This window comes from Nothobranchius furzeri, chromosome 2 (genome assembly GCF_043380555.1).
Source record: "Nothobranchius furzeri strain GRZ-AD chromosome 2, NfurGRZ-RIMD1, whole genome shotgun sequence".
Lineage (NCBI taxonomy): Eukaryota > Metazoa > Chordata > Actinopteri > Cyprinodontiformes > Nothobranchiidae > Nothobranchius > Nothobranchius furzeri.
Genome location: NC_091742.1, coordinates 71255521 through 71272840, shown reverse-complemented (window position 1 = coordinate 71272840; position 17320 = coordinate 71255521). Strand labels below are relative to the sequence as shown.

Genomic DNA, 17320 nt, shown 5'->3' with positions numbered 1-17320 from the left:
AAGTGGAAACAGGCTGCACATGGCTGCCAAACCATCATGGCTGCCCCGGTAATATTAAATAGGGGGTAATGCTCACATGCACGTGTGAAAGTGGGTACATTATGATAAAACCTGGGAAGTTTGACTTAAACCAATGTGGTTTGGGTTAAGTAAGACGCTTCCTAAATTCTTGTAGGTTTCACGTGACCAAATTTAGTTTTGTGTCTGATCGTAGCTGATTTGTGTTTTCCTCTTCAGTGTGCTGCCTTGCTTGGTGAAGACCAGCCCCTCTGCCCAGACCTCCCCGAACTTGACCTCTCAGAATTGGACGTCAGTGACCTGGACGCCGACAGCTTCCTGGGTGGCCTTAAATGGTACAGTGACCAATCAGAGATCATCTCCTCTCAGTATGGGAATGATGCCTCCAATCTTTTTGAGGTAAGTGAAGCTTAGAGAAAAGTTTCATTTGTGATGCTGTGAACGTCGCACCTGTGGCGGTGTCATCACTCCAAAGGGGTAGCGATGGAGCTGGAATAACAACAACGCTCAGCAAGCACAGTACCTTATCGTATTGTTGAATGCAACCCAAACAAATTTTACAACTGTTACTAGTTTACAAATACACTTTTACATTTCACAATAGGGGAGATAAGGTAAAGGACGATAAGCCCGGGAGGACCTTTGTCCCTGTTGTTTGGCTTGTGGCTGCGACGGTAGGCTGGCTTATCAAAAGTGAGCGCTTATGCGGCTCAGATCTGAAAGAATGTGTCTGTAGTAAACTATAAACATGGGGCTGTGTTGCAAAAGGCTTCTCAAAGGTTGAAGTGTAAAACTTTAATCTTTGCCCTCCTCCAGTGCTCATTTCCTCCTCCTTTCATTCCCTCTGGCACCTTTTTTTTTTTCCTTCTCCTGTTCTCACCCGGTGGCAAGCGAAGTCCACAGAGGGTGATGATCTGGCCGGGGCCATAAAGCCATCAGTCTTGGGACCGAGTTCCAGTCCCCAGTTCATTATAAGCCTTTATCAGTGCCAGAGATAGACAAGAAAGGCTGAGATTGGATGCTTTAGCCTCGCCTCGGGAGGAAAAACCCTGCGTGAGGAGCCAGTGCATGTGCCCGCCTTTGGCCCTGTCATGTGCTCGCATTTCCAGGGTCTCTGCTTATATGTGTGTGTGTGTGTGTGTGTGTGTGTGTGTGTGTGTGTGTGTGTGTCCTCAGTGATCCTGCAGGCAGCAGTTGATAACAGACCAAATTCTTTCCATGTTCGGCCTCCTCCATCTGACATCCAACACCTTTTTTAGAGGCTCTTTAGATCGCCACACATTCTCCGGTCTACCCCCCCCCCCCCCCCCTTCACACACACACACACACACACTCACAATGGGGTTGGTTTAGGGGGGTCCTTAAGTATGACCTGTTGTGACCGTGGCTCCTCTATAGTCTGAGAATGATACGGCTCTGGGGACAGATAAAAATACCAAAGAGTGTGTGTGCATGTGCTCCTGAGTGTGTGTGTCATTTTTACACAATGAGACTCAGCTTCCCCACCGATGAGGAAACTTGGCATGAGTCACGATGTGGGATATATCCGTGCACCTGCACGTGCGCGTACGTCTTCTCTCCCCAGCATGTGCTCGCCTCCATATAAATTCTGTAAATCGTCGTAAGAACGCGGGCAATGTTTTCACATGCTCAACGAGCCGTCAGCTGTAGGAGTACAATGAGAGAAGGGCTTCTAACTAAGCTGTGAGAACTGGAGTTTCAAAGCAACTAATACATCTTCCCGACCTTTTCTCCCCCCTTTCTTTCCAAATTTGGAAAGTTACTAGTCCCCATGTGAAGTTCTGAGTTCAACATGCAGCGTGAACCCAGCTAATCCTTCTTAATCTGACAGAGGAAAGTTCGCTCCTTGGCAAGAATCAGAAGGCAGCAGCTCTACTTCCTGTGCCCCCCATGATTGGCTTTTTGCAAGGAGTAGAAAAACATCCACTGTAAAGATGGAGATTAGCAAAAGTGTTAATAACTGCTTGGATTAAAAGGAAAACCTGCAAGAGTGTTATTTACTTTTTTTGAATTTCACCTCTTCGTTTTAGTTTAAACCTGCCCTCAGTGACGCCGATTATCAAGGCCCTTCTGAGGAACATGTGTAACAGCTGGGTGCAGCTGTCGCACTGAGCTGTACCCCTTTTATATGTCCCCCCCCCCCATCAAACAGCTCGCTCCCTGCAAGCTTGAACCTGCATTTACTGGTTGAAGAAAGGATTCGCAGCTTTGATAAAAAGACGAAAACCTGCTGTTTGCTTGAACCTTTATTCAGGTTCTATCTGACACGGCGTCAGGTGAAAAAGCAAGGTTTAACGTGGTTATAGAGCCTTTGCAGCAAATAAAGTTTTATTAGACTTTGAAAGGGAGGATTAGAGATTGTCTTCACCCTATTCGAGCTGTTTAAGTGTGTGTTCCAGTGCCCGTTGGTCCATGTTTCCGTCTGTGTGGTCTTTTAGTTAGCACCCTCAGCCTTAGATCACAAACTGTCCACAAACTGACTGGCCTTTAGCTCCATTCCTTGCCGCTGTCCGAACTGTTCCTGGCACAAAATGTCGGGAATGATACGCCACGCCACTCCTGCCTTGAGAGCTATCGCTCCCGGTCCGGCACATTCGACACCTCTTCAAAACGAGCCGACCGTGAAAGTCCATAGTCTATTTTTGACTGCAGTTGTTAAGGGGTAGTTAGTCCCAATAAGTTCTCTGTGTACATCCAAAGATAACAGCCTGGAAGTGTGACCCCATGTCGCTCTAGCTGCAGGTCTCCTCTCAGATTTCATGTCGAGCTTCAACCAGTTGATTGATAGAAATGCACCCCCGTGGTTTTGGCTCCTTCGAATTCCAGGGGGGATGTCCCGGCAGCGGGTGCGACCACATCAACGCGTATGCAGATGAAGGAATTTACAGCTGTGACTCGTGAGACAATCGTTTCCCAGCTGACCCATTGTGCTTCTTTGTGCGGTACGATAGATTGACAGGTGGGGACAAGAAAAAAAGCAAGGGAAAAAAGCAGAAACAGAAAAGGTTAGTAAATGACGAGACAGAGACGCAACGGGACCGTGGGACAGATGGGTAGAGGAAGAGTCACGTGGATGAGGAGAAGCTTGGATTTAGGCCAGCCAAACACAAAGCCCATGGATTGGAAGTAAAAGGTTGTAGGCTTAGTAGGTAGTAAAATAAGATGCTGAGGCTTAAAGATGATATCAGACAAGTTAGCACACCGATGTGGGTCTACACTTTTCATATCACTAACCGGATTTGATGTGATGGAATCAGTCTTCAAACTGCCTTAAGGACCTTTGTCCTGGTGTGTTTGCATCTTATTGAACAGATGTTTTCCTATTCTTACGTTAAGGCAGGTTGATTTGATTGCTTGTCAGAAACACACCTCTCCTCAGGCCGTTTCCACTAACACATATAAACATGGCGTAGTCCAAACACTTGTTGGTGATGTACTTCTGTGAGCTGAAACAGAAGCGAGCAGGAAGTCACACACCCTCTCAGAGCCATCGTCATGCACACAAACAGCAGAAACCCTTATTGTCTCCACTCCTACTCCCCTGCTGAATGCCGGTTGCGTTTATTTTGCAAATTTATGCTGACATTTGAGAGTACACCACCCGCACCAGTTCACCGCTCCAGCAAAAGGGTGTATGAATTATCATATTCTACTGTATAATATGATTTTTCTCAAGTGAGTCTTATTAGAAGACACCATGCTCTCCTCATCTCAAGTTCCTTCACAGTTTTACTGCGCTGATGCATTGTTTGCACCGTCTGATGGGAGAAATCCTCCATCACTGTCGAACTGCATTTTCCGACCCGCAGTCATGCTGTTCTGAGATGCACAAATGAGAGGGGGTGTAGAAAAAGAGGCGCAGATGTATAGTAGGGAGAGATGCAGACATAGGCTGTCCAAGCCTGTGTCATCTTCGAGCGTCTGTCAGATCCACTCCACAACAAGAGCTCCCATCCCGCTGTGGGCTCTCTTGTCCTTCCCACCCCCCTCCTTCTACTACTGCCTCCTCACTCCCAAGGCAAAGCATTTGTTCTTGGCTGATGAGAAGTTGGAGCAGCAGTGGCAAACAAATATATTCTGGCCCACAACAGTCGCTTCTGGAAAGACCGCCTGAAAAGGAGGAAGGAGCGTTGGTGGGGGTGGAATAAATAAAAGGGATAGTAAACAGAGAGGGTGGATGTGGCCAACAAAAAAATCTCCCCTGGGAAATGTTTGGAAAAAGAGCAAAGGAACATCCTTGGGTCTGATGGCGGCTGCTTTGCTGCATGTCTTCTTCTCTCACGCACTCGAATCACGGTCCCATTGGGCGACTGCTGCTGATTGATGCATGTTTGGTGTTGTTGCCCCAGCTGATCCCATGGCCCCCCTAGTGGATACCCTTCTCTGACATCACACCAACGCTACCAAATGTGTGGTGTCTTTATGCGACTGAGAGAAAGATCAGATGCTCATCTGCTCAGGCTAGACACATTTCATCGCTTTTGTGACTGAATTGGGCCAAAACTATTATTTTTAGTACCTAGGGTAATCTCTGCTAAGAGCCTTTCAGGCCTGTTTCACTTGAACCTGGCTATAACACTAAGCCAATAATCCACAGCACCCTCTCAACATCATCACCCAATAACATGTTGCAATAATGCTCTGCGATAAGACCAACCTCCCTTGTATTATTTAATAGTTTGTACTTTAGAGTAGGAGGACGGTAAAAACAAGATTCCTAGAAAAGATGCTTTGGTGCTCGTCTGACTGCCAGGAAGAGACGCTGGGAAGGTGGTGTAAGAGAAGAGATAAAACACACTAATAAAAACAGCTGGCAGAGAGGTGAAAGGAAAGGGCTAATTGATAGAAAAGTGGATGAGTCTGGAGAAATCAAACTGTGAGACATGAAAGAAGAAAAAGATGAAGATTTTGTCTGTATGGTGGATTAATGAAGGAGCACAGAACTGAACTGAAGTTATCTTAAATAAACAAGGCGGCTGAGCTTTCTCTCCCATTGTATCAACAGTCTAGGAATCGTCTATTCCTGGACGGCTGAGAACGCAACAGCAAACATTTGGTAAAGACGATGGGTCTCAATTCTGTGTGTAGGTTCTTTTACAAGAGCGTCTAGATGCATTTTACTGCCAAACATTGGAATACAGTTCCTGGGAAAACAGGAAGCATAAAAAAGGAAGTTAATCCCAGACTGCCAAGGTCAGGGGTTGGAATTTGACCATCACTGATGGGTGTAGTTGTGAGACAAGACATGTTTTAATCATCTGTTTGTTCACCATACCATGCACTTCAATGATCCAGCTATGGTATGTGTCTGGAACTTTAAACATCCAAAACTTGGTGTGTTCAATACGTTGGACAAAAAAAACATGATGCACCAGAGCATTGGGATTGTCAAACTTGTTGGAAAAGCGTAAGAACAATAATTGTACAGAGATCTTAAAGCTGCAGTAGGACATCTACAAAACAAGCCAGCTTTTAAACACAAACATGGACTCACCCATCTTGACTCATGTTGGGGAAGGCTGTTCTTGTTTTAGCATGAAGGAAACAGCAAAGAACATCTCGGCTAGTGGAAGCTAACCCCACCACACAGCAAAACTCCTCTTGGCATGTGTTATATGTGGAGATAAAACATCCAACGTAGCATCTGGAGACAGTGGTAGAGTCGTGTTGCTTTCATCCGATCCAAGGTGAGATCTCCAAATATCAGAAAATAAGACCCCAAATCCTGCCGTCTGAAGCTCAACTCTCATGTGGCAATTTTCTAGTTCCTGAAACAGGCGCACCTGAGCTTTTTATCCCCAAAGTATGACTTACAAGACATTCACTCCTACTAGAGACCACTGCAAATGTATTGACCAAACAAGTGATCCACACTTTTAATTGAAGCTTTCAATAGTAGTCATAACTGCAGTCCATCCATGAGTAAGTCAAATCAGTGGATAAAACACGCGATCCGTGTTTTAAATTTTGCATTAGTGTTGTAGAAACAGGTGTTATTAATGACATTTTGTCTGCAAACACCAGGGTGCCTTTTAAACACATTTTACCATGTTGTTCGGTGAATCCTGCAGGTGTTTGTTTATGCAGCATTTGTGGTAGCACACATGCAATCAATTTCCCTCTGGGATTAATAAAGTATTTTTGAATTTGAATTGAATGCTTGGAAAGCGCTTGTTTTGCACAGAAATAATGCTAGCGGAAACATGCACAGCTGTGAATTGCTGGTGCAACATTTAAATGTATTGTTGCATTCAAAATGCACTGTCCCTGTTTCATCTACTTTATAGAGAACAAGATGCCTTGACTGAATATTTTTCAGTCTTGCAGAGTGATGATGCCTTTTTAAGAGGGAGCCACCAGGAGAAAACCTTCTTCAGCTTTAATTTTCAAATATTTTATAATTTCACACTTTCTGTTCATTACAGTCCAGTACTATGCATGTGAAAGGACCATTTCCGTGGTTTAAGAGTCAGTTTGAGTTTTATCATCCACAAAGAAAAAAAAAACTACCTTACCCTAGCTAAGCTGCATGATGTGCACTGCATGCCTATAGCTGCAGCTTATCCCCCCCCCCTCCTGAAGCATTTAAGTCTGCACAGGCCTCAAATAGTTCAAGAGGCTCTCTTAGGCGCTGCTGATGCATGAGTGACTTGATGCTTGGATGACTCACTCACTGCCTAATCAGTAGCTCCTGAGTCTAAAGTGAAAGCTTTTTACTGGCATTTTTCTCACACCAGATAGAAAATGTTACTTCTACTTAAAAAAATGTTAATTTATAATTTATTTTGCATCATTGCAGAGGAAATGTCAACGTCAAAGGAGTGTCGATGTGACAAACAGACGTGGGAACTAAAGTTAGATTTTATAAAAACAAAAAAAAAAGGCTTCATTTAAGTGAAATTACAACAACAAGAACATAATTTGGCATGAGCACAAACGGGGCAGGTTTAAATAATTTTTTAATAATGTTGCACTGTGACTTTGTGAAGTGGCCAATCTGTAATAAATCCACTGCACATCCGGCATATTGACTCTGTTGATGTCAAGAGCTCCAAAATTGTCTGCTTGTTGATCAGCTCTTTCCAGAGGACCATTTTTCACTCCTCACTCAGGCAGACCAAACCTCTTTTCATATCACAGCAGGCATTGTTGTGTAATAACGCCGAGCTCAAAGTGGAAGGGATTCTGAGTGTTTGATGCTCACCATCAAGTAGCCAACAGCCATTGATCATTCTGCATTTTCAGGCTCGGATCAGCCCTGTAGTGTATGCAGGTGTGGTGCTGTATCTACGGTTTGACGTAAGCTCCAAAAGCCTATCCGTACTCAAAGCAACATATCAGTATTCCACAGATCCCAGATCAAATTCCTGCTAGAAAAAATAAAAGAACGACTCCCCTCTTTTCTCTGTATCCATGCCTCACATCAAGAAGCAGGGATCAAATTGACTTATGTGTACAGTTCCTTTGATGTGCTTTTTTCCATCATTTTCTTGCTTGTAAAGATATGTGCACCTCTACATCGTTACCTCTCACAGAGCGTTCCTGTGAAGTCCTCTTTGTTCAGCCAAAGCTACCTCATGAGCATTCTGAAAACATATGGCACTTGAAGGTGTGGAGAAAAGGGAAACCGGCTCGGATAAAATGCTCCGAGTCACAGATAGGGAGCAGAAATGGCTGTTTCCTTCCTGCATTCAGGAGAGCACCAATGCAGTTAGTTAAAGACACAATGTGTAGTTTTTACCAGTAATCTCTGGAAATATCCATCGTAATGTTGTGAAATGATGCCGAATTGTTGAAGAACATCGGCAGCTTTGTAACATATCCATAAAAATCGGGTCTAAAATACATGGAAGAGGGTCTAAGTCTGTGGGCGACACCATATTAGACATCATGTTTCCTTCTACGGGAGCCCATGAGGACAAAATACATTTACTGATTTGTAACAAACAGTTACAAAACAGTCACCGTTCATAAACGTTGTTCTTTTACACATTTACCTCCACTCATTGCCAGTGATGACAGGGAGTCTGATGTGCTCGTTGTTTTGCTGGAGGTCGTGCTCCCAGGTATTTTTGACCCTAATGGCCATCCGTTGGTAAAGTCTTACTCAGTGCTTAATTTGTACATCAAACGTTCCCAGAACGCAAATACTGATGTCAAACCAAAGTTCACCAAAGACAAAACAGATGCTGGAACATGGGGTTCTAAGTTAAACACATTTCTTTCAACAGTGGTAGTATTTGCATCTTTACTGTTCCCTGCTTCAGCCCTCTCCCCCCTCCCCCTGCGCACCGGCCGCAACTCACTGATGCGCCTGCAGCCTCTCGGAGTTCCTGCTGCTCTAAACATTAAAATAATTGTTTCATTTTCTGTTCCTCACTTCTGATTACCTTCAATGGTGTCTGTTTGTTGCAACCACCAGGTACAAAAACTAACTTGTTTTTATTTGACTATTTTTTTTGTCCTGCCTCTGTTTTATCTTCCTGCATCTCCTCTCAATCCTAAAGAAAAACTGCTACCTGGGTTCACATATATTCACCTCATGAGTTACCTTTGAACTGCCGTTCTAAAAGATCTACCGACCGCAAAAACAGCGGAGTGCACGCCGCGCGCTGACCGCACCAGTGAGGGGAAGTCACTGGAGGACGAAACAGGTGATGCGTTCCGCTCCGCAGCAGAAACGCATCAGGCACAAATAAAAGACAGAAAACATGAAAGGATATGAGCCGACATAAAAGATCGTGTGTTTAGTTTGTTTTTGAGTTGGTGACACTTTGATAACGTTACTGTGGCCGTGCTTAGGATGCATCTGTTCCGGAGCACGTCAACAATCAGAGCTCTGCGCCTCTCAGCTCAAAATAATCCCCAGAGAGTCCACATAGATAATTTAAGATAAGTAGAACCAGGATCGTTTTGGGGCTCCCCCTGGGTGTGGAAGTTGAGGGCTTCCAGGAACTCCCTAGCTCACCTGTAATTCAAATCCTGCGTATAGCACAAGTTTGTCGCGTGAGTTGCCGGATCCTAGCGGACAGTTACCGGAACGGTCCTTTCAAAATAAAATAGTTCCCGGATCTTGTTCCGGCAAGATCCGGCTCAAATGAAGCCCTGGCCTTACTTCAACACAAAACTACAGAATGCCTGTAATGATTTTGGTATGTGCTGTCCCCTATTGCCAGGGAAAATACACACTGTCACTTTAACTAGGAAACTGTCAAATTATTGAGTGGGGAAAATTGTGTCATTTGATGCAAGTTTTTTCCCATTTTTTCTTGTTGTGTCTCTATGGTAATGGAAGCAAACTGTACTGAGCTTTTTCTGCTGTGGACGCTGGAAAATTAACAGTCTAAATCTGTTCCTTTTCTATACATGCAAACCAGAGTAAATACACAAAGACCAGTTTACGAGTCTATTGTCTGAAATACTGTAAACATCTGTTTCTTGTCCACTGTGTCCCAGATTTCCAGACAAATTGGCATTACTCTGAGAGAGAGACATTACTTTGACAAATGAAAATGCCACAAACCCTCGTCGAGCTTGGCCGGGCTCGAAAGGTCAGGAGTCGTGTTTTGCAGGTGTCTATGTGTGAAAGAGTGTGTAGAAGTGCAGATATTAACAAGAATTTCTGGTCCACTTTGCTTTTGTCACACATCTATGCAAATGTCAGAACCAAAATGACCAGGCTTTTTCTCTTTTTGTGCGTAAATGTTTTATGGATAGCTACGCTTGACTGCTAGTGACAGTCTTAAATTCCAACAGGACGGACAGTGGAAACGCTCCATTGGATCTTGTTTTCCCCCTCTGTCTCTCTCTGAGCATAGTCTGTCCTCCTCCCTGTGTTCTTCCGACACATTATCAGCAGTGTAACAGTAGGTTCAAAGGCCCCTTGCTTAGAAGTGCACATTCAGAGCTGCCGACTTAAGCAAATAGCTATTTGCATGCCATTAGGAAGAAAAAAGCAGAGGGAAGCACCATTTCTCATCCAAAGTCTGCATCTAGCAGAATATTTCTTTTTTGAGTCTTCAAATCTGTCTCCCCCCCACCCCCCCCCCCCCCCCCTTTCTCTCCTGCTGAGATTGTCGGAACAAGGCACAGTCAGAGCAATCACAGCAATCAGTGTTTCCTCATGCCAAGTCGATTTTGGGATGTAGCTGCCACAACAAAAGGCTGTGCGTCCAGCCATTACGATGGTGTGTGATTTGGTGGTGGTGGGAAACGGTCGCTTGGACCATCTGTGAAACGTCTGGAGGAGGAAAACAACAGCATCTTGTGGCAGGACTGTAGATAGGACAGCTCCACCCGGACACACCACGGCCCGTGATCTTATCGGCCATTTGGATAGCTGTCTGATAACACGGGTTTATCTGAAAACAAGCGCGGCCATGGGCTGCACATGGTCTTTTAATCTACTTGTAAGTGTCCACACAGCCCACTCTGGGGTTTTAGTTTTTCAAAGTTCAACAGAACAGGCTTATGACGACATCCGATAGCCTCAGCAGATGGGTGGCAGAGTTCAGGTGGTTAGTTTTAGCAGCAGGATTTACTGGTTAAAGGATTTTTCACAGGAAACTAGAAAGAACAGCTATTGCCAACATACCCTGGAGTAGGTGTCTGAATTGGATCTGGCCTTTGTCAGCAAGAGCAACAACAGTCCTCATTCCCTCTGCCATACCCTCACATTATTTTCCTCTATCGTTTCCTCTGTCAGCTCATCTCCAGGTGCTGTAACGGTCTCAAATGGTTCCCTAGAGATTCCTTTACCCACATGTCCTAGTCCCCACTGATAGCTCAAATCACCCCTTGAATGATTTATAACACTCCTAAACTGAGACACACAGTTGGGTGTTAAACAGGCAACTTCTGCAACTTCTGTAAGGGCATCTACAGAATCATTCATTTTGGGAAATTATTCCAAAATGTCGAGATGCTCGATTGCCTCTGGAGTCACATGGAAAACGACTAGAGCCGTCACTTCTAGTCTTGTAAGGCATTCGCACGTCTTGCCACAACGGTGGTTTAACATTTAGTTTTATGGTTTGGAACACCATCGGACTGTGCTGCTGCCACACACACACACACACACGCACGCACGCACGCACGCACGCACGCACGCACGCACACACACACACACACACACACACACACAGAAGAACTTAGCAGTGTTATGTATGGTTTCATCTCTCTGTATAGGCCATAATCACCCTCTCTCCATCTCAGTAAGCTCATACTAAATGACCAGACGTCTCTGGCGGCTGCCATGATTTGTCTCTTCGCCGTGCATCGGGCCGTGCCTCACCCTCCCCTCTCTCCATCTCCTCCCTCCTTCCTTGCCACCATATGTTGCACCTGTGTGACCGGCCCACGTGTCAGACCTGACTAACGCCTTAATGGCAAGGCTGACTTTGATTTATTTCCTCTGAAATCTGGGGGCTGAGGGTAATAACACAGAATGACATTATTTGTTTATCAAATCCAAGGCTGCTTTTCCTGGCAGAGTCAAGATGCTGATGACTTGATACCAACACCCCAGTTGCCATACAGGAATATACCCCCTGATTGTTAGAGTGGGCCATTGTTTAAGGGTTAGTTTGCTGCCTAACCTCATCCTTGTGAATGCATTTAAAATAACAATAGCAATAAAGACTTTGGCTAGCCTGGAAAGCTATGCTACACATGTAAAAACATAGTACGACCTATCGATAGATCTCAGTCGTAGGGCGGAATCTAAAGTTGTCGTTCAGACAGTGTCTGCCCCTGTGTCCTGGATTTCTAGGCTAGATATTGGCGTGACTTTAGCCGCATTCACAAAACACCTTCAAGACTTCTTCTCATGTTAGTGCGATTTATATGAAAACTGCATTGGGTCAGCTCACCATTGTCAGGCCTATGAGCTGTGGACAGGTATGTGTAAGAGTACGCCAGCATTCCTTGACGGTATGCTGTAGTGACGACAGATGGTGCGAGTGACATATATGCTGCAAGAGTTAGAACACATTTAGGATGCCAGTGTCAACACCACTAGGGTATATGTTGCACGGTTCTAGGTTCTACAACAGAGATTTCATTTCTGGAAGCACGCATCGCCATGGATTGTGGCTGATCTGACTGGTGCTGATGACTTTAGAGGGGTTAGTCATTGCTTACCATACTTGGGAAAAATGTCTGTCAAACCCACCGTGCATTGTTCAAAGTGAGGCAACTGTTCTGCATGTTTGTCACAGGTTCTGAATTAGAAGACAGCAAAAGGGATGTTGTGTTTGATCAAACCAGAGTAGTCAGCCACCACTTGTACACTTTAGGTTCATTCCAACACATAAATGATGCAGAGCTTCTCCCTTAAAAACTGTTAATATTTGATCCTTTGGTATTAGCTCAATAGCCGGAAACCCTTAAGAGGCAGAATGTGGGTCTGATTTGGCTTTTTTCTTTCATTGTCCTGTAGGGAGTGTTTGCTAGAAGCATCACCTTCACCTTTCGTTATCAGCTCTGTGAATAGTATCTCCTAGGACACAATGTGGAGCAGTAGAACACAATAAAAGAGCAAAAGGCAAGGACAATCTGGAAGACCGCTTGGCTGATAACAAAAGGGCTTCACCTAATAATGAACAACGGGGTTAGGTTTCTTTTAACCGATGTGGGGACTATTGGCTGTTGTGTGAGTGTCTGTGGTGGGAGGGGTACTGCCAGCTCATGCTTGTGTGTTTTATGGCTAATTGAGGCATTAGAAATAAAACGGCTTCAAAATGGCACCCTTTAGAATTGGAGCAGGGTTAATATATAGCGATCCCACAATTAGCCCGGGATTGTTAAGATCTCTTTAATTCTGTGAGGTCCATTAAGCGGAATGGCCGAGAAAAGTGCCTCCACTGATACAATTTTTCTCTCCTCCCTTTGTCCGTCCTTTCCTCCTTTCCCTCTCAGCAGCTGCTGTGGTGATCAATATGAATGAACATGGTCCTCTGCTGGTTGCCATTTCAGTGCCAAAGCTTCTGAGAGGCCACCACGTTTTTTTATCTTCCTTTGCATATTTTCAAGAAGCATATCATTTATTGGTAGCAGACTGGCGGTGTGGTCCCTAAGCTGGCGTGGAAGCTTGCCCTACTAGGTGGAAGTATTAGATCATTCGTCTCTCTTGGGTAGAAACAATCACTAAGGTTAGCTCTTTACCCCAGTTTCCTAAATTCCCACTTGGCCGTACGAGTGCCTCTACTCGAGCCACAGCAGATGATCACGACTGGTTTTACAAGTGTCGCTCTCAGAACTCGACTCCCCTCTGAGTTATCTTTTGGGATACACTCCGCCTGTGGGAGCTTGCCAGTCGTTGTAGGTACCTGAAACAATATTCAGCTCACTACATTTGAGCAGTCTGCGACCTAAAAAAAAAAAAGACAGAGTCCTTTATAAACCGTGACATAATGATGGTTGCTCAGCCCAGCTTTTAACGCAACTCTCATCACACCGTGGCATGGACTACACATTTTACAGAATTTAGATTCATGGGTTTAAGGAGGATGAAAGCAGTGGATAAAGCTGCACCTAAACACCACATTGATTGGATGGTTGATGAGTATGGACTAAACAGATGGCTGCCTCATTAAAGACTCATTTGCGATCATCTAAAAGGGTCCTAAATTTCAATTCCTCATGCTTGGATCTATGTTTGGGCTAAACAGAAGCTCCAGCTTTATCAGCAGCTAATACCAACTTGCTCAGGTGATGATTCGGGAAGCTTGAGGATGGCGAGCATTTCAATAGCACTAAGGTTCCAGCACAGTGGATTTTAAAGCTTTCTGCAAGTAATTAAACAGCATGCCACCTCATTCAGAGTAATTTCCTGCAAGGCATTAGCTTGCCAGTGCTGCATGGCCCCAGCCTACACCGTGTTATCTATGTGAAATATGTCCCCTTCATCATTTTTTTTAATAATAATAGTGTTTATGTTGGTAGGAGAATTTCTACTCACTGAACATCAAATAAAAATTTTCCTCACTGTTAGCTGGCTAACCAAAGGTTAATTCATGTCATTTATAAATGGATAGAATATTGAAACGGCTGCTGAATCTGAAACGCTTTGATAATTATTGATCATGTTGATGGCCACATGCTGTCACCTAGTGACTATAATCCTGACGTGTGCATAAAGATCTGACCACAGAACACCCCAGGGCAGAAAACACTGTTCATCTACAAGTCCCAAGAGATTGTTTCACCCTGGAGTGTGCATTTCCTGTTTGAAAAAGCTAAATATGCAGAGCAGTGCACAAACAAAAAAACACACCTCTGTCTTCTCCTGCCACGTTTTTATGTGCCTGCATCTGTACGTCCTCTATTTTCTTGTATTTTTCACTTGCTGCTCATCAATCAATTTCTCACAATTTGTCATCGTGCTTTGTTTCACACATGTCATAAAACCTCCACCACTTAACGGTCTGCAGCAAGAATGGGTTTTATTTACCAGAAAATGTTGATAGAAGCTCCCTGCTTTGAATAACAGCTGCCTAGCTGGCATTTTAAATCACATTTGTGTGGCATTAGCCAGTCGTAACTCCTTATCTGAGGGTTGCTTTCCGGCGTCTTTTGTCGTCAATCATTTGCCCATTTCTGTAGTCGAAGATGGAGCCGAGACTTCATCCCATTGTACATTTTACTATATTAAACCTTTCAATGCCAGAACCCACTCCAAACCACTCTGTCTTCTTCACTAGTCATCAGTCCTGGTAATACACGTTTTGTCAAGCATGCTTAAAGTTTGTTTTCCTGAATAGAGCCAGAATAAAGTAGCTGTTGCACAAAAAAAAAAAAAAAACTAAAATCTTCCATCTCTATTAGCAGTAAAAGCTTCTCTGCAACCAACCTCTACTCCAATAATAACAATTAGATGTAAATTATCTCGACTAAAATGCCCTATTTTTCTTGTCTTCTCTCTGTTTTGTCTGTTTCCTCCTTCGTTTTCCCTATCCTAAGAAGATAGATGAAGAAAATGAGGCCAACTTACTGGCAGTGCTTACAGAGACTCTGGACAGCATCCCGGTGGATGAGGACGGATTGCCTTCGTTTGAGGCCTTGGCAGATGGGGACGTGACCAATGCCAGTGACCGGAGCTGTCCCTCCTCTCCAGACGCCTCGCCACGAACCCCAGAGCCCGAGGAGCCTTCATTGGTAATTTCAACTTCTTTGAATGAATTTCATTTCATGGCTCAATGTCAAAACTTTGGATGCAATCCTCATGGCAAGTTCACAGCAGACACAAGATAAGATTCTTCAAATGAACTGGGGAGCAAAAAGAGTGGCTTTGCTGTTAAGATGTCAGTGATTGGTCATGCTTTAGATACACTCCATACTTGTCTCAGTGAGTTGGTTGTAAGTGCAAACAGACCCGTGGACAGGTCATAATGGGATTATTGTGTTGGTTACGTTGGCGTTAATTACATACCAGTGAAACTGTGGCTGCAAGTCAGTGGAGTTACCATCATGTTGTAGAAGTGGATCAGGATGGGTTATTCTGTGTCTGAGGCGACAGTCATTACAAATAAGGAAACACCAAAGGTCGATGTAGGGTGCTCATTGGAATACTGTCGTGATTGCTTCGCATAGCATTCTTGTTCATGAGGACTACGTGGGCTTATTTCACTTTTTTCCATTTCTCATGATTCCAGCTGGTTATAAGTCTTTAACTCGGACACCCCACGGGCTGCTTGGGTGAAATACTTCCATTGAGCTTTTGTTGAGCCATCATTTTGTAATTATTTAAACTGAATAAAAAAATGTCCTATATAATAAGGCTGCTCCACCGGTCTCTGGATGCTAACCACCTCTAAAGGAGAAAGATTTGCTCCAAATAAGAACAGAGTTTATGGTGGCGTGTAAGTACTAGGGTCTTTAATCATTTAGGTTTAGGACCTGATACCAGTCCAAACCATGGGCCATAGAATATAGGTAGGTAAAGTCTCAGCTTTCTTCTTTTTCTTGTTTGTAAAGTGAAGCTAAATCACCCACATCACCCCGCTTCTCCTCCAGCTTCACTGGCTGCCAGTCAACTTCAAGGTTCATTTCAAGATCCTGGTTCTGGTCTTTAGGGCCTTAAGTTTGGTTTATGCTTGACGCGTCCGCGAGGTCCGCACGGCTCCGCGTGGCAAAATTGCGTTATTTTAACAACCACGCCCCTCCACCGCGTGTCCGCACGGCCCAAAATTTCCGCAACGCGCACCTCGGAAAATTTCTAACCACGCGGACGGACGGACGCAGAAAAACATGGCGGACCGGCAAGAACTAATATGGCAAAGGTTCGTAAATACAGACATTTGTATGATTCAGCCCTCAAAGATCGCCGTGATAAACATGTTGTTAATAATTCTTGGAGAGAAATAGCTCGCACTGTCGGAAAAGACGAGGACGCTGTTAAAATGCTGGAATGCCATGTTGTAAACAGTAATTTCTACTTCTACTATGGTGTAGTGTTGGATGCATGCCGTAGAGCTCCATGCTGCCCCGTTCAGTTTGGGAGAATATTGGCTCACCGCAGAGACAAGCCGCACGAACCATAAACGCTGCGAGTTGTGAAGCGCCATCCACGAGCCGCATCACCAAGCGGAAAGTAAATGCGTCAAGCATAAACCAAGCTTTATATGGACAAACACCATCTTACATTGGTGATCTTCTCAGTCCCTACACCCCCAGCAAGTTCCTGAGGTCATGTGATCAAAACTTGCTCTATACCCATTATATCCAAATGAGTCAGAATTTATACCAAAGCTACAGCTAATTAAAGCTTGTTATGAATCCAATTTCAGAAACAGCAATGTGGTATCCACAGATGTGCCTGCTTGTTAACGTGCTAATAGTTTTCAGGCATAGCTGATCACTTATGTTTTAAAGGCAGGTTTTGGCTCAATTAACCAGCCACTTATTGACCTTACTCTCTTGTGATGAGGCAAACCAGTTTTGCTACAAGCCCAGAAGAAAAAGATTTTCTAAGATAAAAGTGTGTCTCAGCTGATCTTTATTTGTTAATTAGAAAAAAATAAAAATAATTTTAAAAAGAGACAATTTATTGCAGGGGTGTTCAACTAAATTTGTTCAAGAGCCAAAGTTTTTTCCAGCAGACACCGTGAGGGCCAGATGCTCTTCATTTATTAATATTTAAACGGCTTTGTTTTCCATGTGAACTGTTTTGATTGTAGTTTGATGTGTTTGGAGAACGTAAACAATTATTGATATTTGGGACCAGAATTTTGCTGCTAAACTTCGAATTCCCCCAGTTGGGGGGTGCGTTAGGGCCCAGAGG

General features: G+C 44.2%; 1 protein-coding gene across 9 annotated transcripts in view; it reads left to right on the top strand.

Annotated features, from left to right (window-relative positions):
- ppargc1a (peroxisome proliferator-activated receptor gamma, coactivator 1 alpha) overlaps positions 1–17320 on the top strand; it is a 533637-nt gene that overhangs the window by 492668 nt on the left and 23649 nt on the right. For 7 of the 9 annotated variants that reach the window (XR_011517762.1, XR_011517756.1, XM_070547832.1 and 4 more), the window contains exons 2-3: positions 238–417; positions 15001–15195. Coding sequence is in view for 7 of the 9 variants with exons in the window: in XM_070547832.1 (XP_070403933.1) it covers positions 238–417; positions 15001–15195 (375 nt within the window). In the remaining 2 variants the exon portion in view is untranslated. The remainder of the gene's footprint in view (positions 1–237; positions 418–15000; positions 15196–17320) is intronic. The other 2 variants (XM_070547830.1, XM_054747830.2) reach the window with 1 other exon arrangement.